The 6,295-nt window shown below is 33.3% G+C and overlaps 1 protein-coding gene across 1 annotated transcript; it reads right to left on the bottom strand.

Annotated features, from left to right (window-relative positions):
* Window positions 1,339-5,937, bottom strand: LOC109708358. Its single transcript, XM_020230067.1, has 8 exons — window positions 5,838-5,937; window positions 5,673-5,738; window positions 5,235-5,332; window positions 5,075-5,112; window positions 4,806-4,893; window positions 3,960-4,184; window positions 3,085-3,150; window positions 1,339-2,083 (listed from the first exon to the last, which is right to left on the bottom strand). The coding sequence occupies exons 1-8, from the start codon at window positions 5,881-5,883 to the stop codon at window positions 1,892-1,894; spliced, it is 819 nt and encodes a 272-aa protein (XP_020085656.1). The 5' UTR covers window positions 5,884-5,937; the 3' UTR covers window positions 1,339-1,891.

The raw sequence follows: 6,295 nt of genomic DNA on the forward strand, positions 1-6,295 counted from the left end.
TCCACAATCGAAAATTTATGAGTATAAAAGAGCGTATACTTATAAGAGTATAGCAGTCTTAATCTTGTATTCTAAATTTTTTTTCTAAAATTAACGTGATGGCGCCACCTCGGATAGACTATATATTATAGCTTATATATATACTAGTTAAGGGACCCGTGCGATGCTGCGGGTAGTCATTTTAAAATTTAATTTTAAAAATTAGTTATAAAAATTAATTTCAGAATTTAAATGGTGCAATAAGTACATCAAAAAATTTTAGTAGGCATAGTAGTCTCCCATTAGTTAGTGAAATAATTTTAGTAAGTATCGTAATCCCCCAGTAGTTAGTAAATGAGAAGAGAAATCATGCTGCGGTTAGTTATTTTAAAATTTAATTTTGAAAATTAGTTATAAAAATTAATTTCAGAATAATTATGAAATATTACGGACAAATTACCAAATAATTTTAAATAAATGCAGTTATCTTTCCTAATGTAATAAGAAATAATTTTTAGTAAGCATCGTAGTCCCCCAGTAGTTAGTGAAATAATTTTTAGTATGTATCGTAATACAATAAATATATCTAATACCAATAATCTAAATTAGTTAACATTTATTTATATATTTTACATTTTACAAAAATAAATAGTAAATTATATAATAAATTATTATATAATAATATAACTATATAAAAATAAAATACTATATATAATAAATAAATAAATACTTATATATATATATCTATAATACTATATATAATACATAAATATATATTTATAAATAAATTATATATATTATATAAATAAAATTTTATATATAGAGAGAGAGAGAATATATATAGAGAGAGAGAATGAGAGGGAGGTGGTCTAATGTGGTCCATGTGGCCACTTTGGTCTCGTGGACCCCGTGCAACCCATCACCACCAAGAGCCACGATTTTTTTTTTGGCTCCGCGCAGATCCCGCGCCGCACCCCGCCCCCTCGCCCGCCCCTCGCCGGCGCCGCCTCGCCCACGGCGCCGGCACCGGAGCCCACCCGCGGCCAGCGCTCCCCGCGCACACCCTGCGTGCGCCGGCGCGTGCGCACGCCCCAACGCCAGCGCAGCCCTCGTCCCGCAGCGCTAGCGCCGGAGCCCGCCCCCGAGCCGTGCCCGAGCCGCGCCCGCGGCCGCCTGCACCCTGCGCCCTCGCCTGCGTCTCGACCTCTTCGCGACACGTATGCAGTTATTGAAGAATAATATATAATTATAGATTATAGATTATAGATTATAAATAGATTGGTGACCTAGAGGGATCTTATTGTCACCGTCACAACCACCACCACCACCACCACCCCCACCCATATCCAATGCCCAATCAACACAATAGAAAGCATCATTGGCCCCAAATTTTATTTGCTTTATTCACATCACTGTTCTCATACATGACTATAACAAAACAAAAGCAGCCAAATGTCATAGTGTCAGCAATGCATTAAAGGAGAATAATAACAACAACACAAGTGGAGAGGTGTCACTGTCACCACCAAAGCCAATTTATTTTGTCCCACATCCACATGATTTAGGTAAAAATGTAAAAAATATCCCCTTCAACAATAGGCCCTTCTAAAGCAGCCTCCTCAACTACCTATCTTCTTTTTAATTTTTTTTAAAAATTTTTATACTTTATTAAGTTAAATTTTTTATCAAATTCAATAGATAACTAAATTTGATAAAGTTTTTAATCTTTTTTAACCGAAATCTCTTAATTTCAAAAAATTAGAAGCTGAGAGAACGAAATTGAGCGGGCTACTTCAGAATGGGCTATAGTCGAGGGGTCTACGTACGCTTTTACCTAAGATTTAGCAAAGTGAGGATTAACAATTAACATTAACAAATGTTAATTAAGCCAAAGTGGTGACTAGTAATCCACTCAGGCCTGAATTGGGGTGGGTGGTGGTCTAATGGAACCCAACTCGGATCTCATCTTATCCACCCCTTCCTCTTTCTCCTTCTCCTCCTCCTTTAACACGCCCCGCAACCCCATTTGCGGGACGACTCGGCCCAGATCATGAATGTTATTGAGCAAGTAGTCTGCTTCATTCGTCTTCGCCCTCTTTCCAATCTGAACGTATGTTTATATATGATATAATGTTAATACAGTGCAAAATAACTGTTGTTTTCTAAGATCTTAAACTGTGGTAAAAAAACGTTTGTACTCGAGGCTTTTTGATTGATTTGAGACGTGATTTTTGATTGCAATATCAGCCTTTCAATTTATTTAATTTAAATAATTTGATGGCTCTTCCGATGTAAAATTTAAATTAATTACTTATTTTAGTAAATTTGTAGCTATGTGGATTCTATAAAATATATTAACCTAAACATGTAAAGATAAGTAATGCATTCAAATTTCTAATATAGTTATTACAATGATAAAGTGTACAATTAAAATTAAATTTTGTATGCAACAATACAAGGTGATAATTGAAATATGGACGAAATTGTGAGCAAAATTTTGCCTAAACTTCAATTTGTGGCGCCCTCTTGTTTTGGGAAATTTTTATTTTACCGCCATATGTTTCAGAAAATTATATTAAACACTACCTTACGATTTTATTTTTGTTTCACATAGAACCTATGATCATGATCAAACAACATTAAAAAGTAATATTTTTTTTTTTCAAATCACAGACGATACAAATATATTAATTCCACTTTACCATCTCGTGATTTATAAATGTATTTTCTTGCTATTTTATTTTATAATATTTTTTCATGTTGAAACAAAAATAAATTTATAAAATAATTAAGTACAACTCTTTAAATAAAAAAAGTGGCAAATTGAAAATGTGTTATCTTTATTTTATTTTATTTTATTTTATTTTTTTTGGGAGATGCACCATCCTTGAAGGGAACTAATTCAAACTTCAAAACTAATTCGAATTCTCATCTTAGATGAATTGAACATCATTGGTGAAATAGAAACCATAGAACAATTCAATTTTTTTTTTTCCTTTTGATTTATAATAAAAAAATTTTATGTTTTTGATGTGATGTACAACCAATAGGGAGCGAGAGATTGGTTAATATATAAGAGGAGGTGGAATTTCCAAATTTCATTACCAGTGCGGTTATAAGCCCTACGGCTTTTCCTGCGGCGATGTTCCTCTCGTTATCATCCACGAACAGCTGATAATATCCCAAAAAAATAAAATTTGTAAAATAAAAAATATTTTACTATAAATTACTGAGATTAAATTTTATGTTTACCTATTTTATTTATTTTTTAAAAAATAAATTTAGTTAAAAATATAAAGTAGTTAGATTTCCAACTTAAAAACTTCAGTACCACCCCTCAGATGGTCGGCATTATATTTTTCTTAATGTTGAAAAATATAGAGTCCTTTTAGAGAAAAAAAAAACCAGCGACTAGATTATTTAGATAAAAAACGTGTGAATTAAGTTACATTATTGAAATAATGGTATACGAAATATCAACGCAATTAATGTTCCTAAAACTCGAAAAGAAAAATGAAATAGTTTAAGGAAAAACTTCAAAAACCACCCTTATGGTTTCACACTTTTTCACTTTAGTACCCTGTGGTTTAAAATGTATCAAGTTAGTGCCCCGTTGTTTCTCACTTTATCACTTAAGTACCCTGTGGTTTAAAGTGTATCAAGTTAGTACCCTGTGGTTTTGCACTTTATCATTTTAGTACCCTGTGGTTTTAATTTTGTATCAAGTTAGTACCCTATAGTTTTTTAAATCACAAGGTACTAAAGTGATAAAGTGTGAAACCACAGGGTACTAAAGTGATAAAGTGCAAAACCACAGGGTACTGGCTTGATACATTTTAAACCACAGGGTACTAAAGTGATAAAGTGAGAAACCACAGGGTACTAACTTGATACACTTCAAACCACAGGGTACTAAAATGAAAAAGTGTGAAACCACAGGGGGGTTTTTGAAGTTTTCCCATAGTTTAATAATGCCTTACAGTACGACGGGGATCGAAACCAGTAAAGCCGACGGCTGCTTCTATGGCGGCAGCCGACGGCTTTAAAGTCACTTTTGCAGAAGCCGCAGTTGCGTCCCCTTTGACCTCCTGGAAGAGATGGCGGTTCAACGTCTCGAAGCACACGATCCCCTGAAAGCAGTCCTCGTCGATGCTTAGTCTTTTTAGCACTTTTTGCACATGCGCCTGATCTGAATTCGTAAATAACTGAAACAAGAATCGCCAACCAACATGTCGCTCAAGTTGTCAGAAAAATAAGAACAAATATTTTGAAACCATAAAAAAATTTTACAATTTACTATTATGGATAATTGCCTTTATACCCTTCATACGGTTGCAAATATTCGATTTACTCCCTTTTTTTTTATTTCTAAAATACCCCTCATATGTTCCACCGTTATTATAACATACTTTCGCAGTTATCTCCTGTTAAGTTAACTTGAGTTAAACGTGAGTTAAATATCTGGCACAGTTAAAAAAAAATTAAAATGCCAATTTTGCCTTTAACTTAAGGGCAAATAAGAAATGTTGGTGATGGTAGAGGAGTTTATTGGAAAAGATCAAAAGTCAAAATATTTTTTGTGCCCCTGACTGTAAGGGCAAATAAGAAAGTCAGTGATAGTAGAAGGATATATTTGAAAGGGCAAAATAGTAATTTTATCGAGATAATAGATTTTATTAGCAGATTTTAGCTCTAAGAGTATGTTAGAAATAGATTGAAACGTAGAAAGAGTATTTTCAATATTAACCTTCTAAGAGGGATAAATCGAAAAATCGAAAATTTTTCAGGAATATATAAGCAATTGCCCCTTATTATTAAATACTTACTATTTTGGGTTGAGGAATACTCCTCAGCAACTTTACTAACTGTGGATCTGGTGCAATTTGCTCGTACGGTAAGTTTCCGTGCACGTAGCTACAATTCAACAACCGAGATATATAGAATAGAAATTAGAAATTAGAAATTTAGAACAAACAGAGTTAAAATTTAAATACAATTTATTGTAATTCTCTTGTTCGGTTGTATTTTTTTAGTGGAACGTACATAAAATTACTTTGCGTTTTACAGTAAAAATGAAAAAGGGGCTTGTTCGAACCTATGATACTCATCTGGATGAACGTCGTAACCGAGTGCCTGTTTGATCAATCATTCAAAATCCAAATTTAATTACTAGGAATAGTTCTCGAATAAAATGGATTGGGTATTCGCGCGATTCGTTTAATAAAATTGTGAAAGAGATTAAGAAAGATGAGTACAATGAGGCCTGCGAGGGAACTGCCGTAGTTGCGGAAGTGCTCGACGCGGAGTGAGCGAGCTCTTTCTGCAGACACACCGCATTTCTTTGCGAGGAACTCTGCAATTAAAATCCGCAAACATAATAGTTATGCAAGTAAAACTTGATCAACTTAATCATGATCAAATTTCTTTCCCTTTTTTCATCGAGAAAGACGTATTTTGATGAAATAAGTAAATAAAAGAAAATTTCATTAAGACTGAGAGTCTGAAAAGATTCGTACTTAGGATATTAATTTTTCGCAAGGAACTACGTGAAATCCACATCCATAGTTACAAATATAAGCATGATTAAGCATTTAAAAACATGAACATTAAAGAAAAAAGGATTTGCCAACAAAATCATTTTAAGAAAATGAAAAGTAGTTGGAAGAGGAGGGGGAGGGGGAGGATCAAGATACCTTCAATATTATGCTTACAAGCTCCTGCAATACCAGTTGTGGAGGGATACAAAGTGTCATCAAGATCTAAAAAATAAAAGTTAATTAATTAGTAAAACTTAATTAATAATAAGCATATCATTATATAATGTGAATAATTAATTTAATTGTGGTCAAATTTATTGCCTAAGAGAACACAATCAATAGGGGAAATGTGACCATGGAACTCCATCCCCCCCCAAAAAAAAAAATTATGTGTAGAATTAAGAGAGAGAGAGAGAGTAGGAGAGAGGGGGTTTGGGTGGTTTTGGGATATAAATAGGAGGAGAGAGAGGGCTTTTTGCTTGTTCGTGTGACACGTTTTGGAATATTTATTACATAATAAATTTCTTTTTTGGGATTATTAGGAGGAGAGAGAGGGCTTTTGCTTGTCTGTGTGACACGTTTTGGATTATTTATCACTAATAATTTTCTTTTTTGATCTGTATATTGTTTTGAGCAATGATTTATGATATAAATAGTTTTTGCTCACCTTTGAAACAATAAGTTATAAAATATATTTGAAGTATTGAACCGCATTTTAATCATCGAATCGAATCAATCGGTCAATTTTAATTAAATAATTCGTCTTTTCTTATTGAGCC

This window comes from Ananas comosus, linkage group 1 (genome assembly GCF_001540865.1).
Source record: "Ananas comosus cultivar F153 linkage group 1, ASM154086v1, whole genome shotgun sequence".
Taxonomy (NCBI): domain Eukaryota; kingdom Viridiplantae; phylum Streptophyta; class Magnoliopsida; order Poales; family Bromeliaceae; genus Ananas; species Ananas comosus.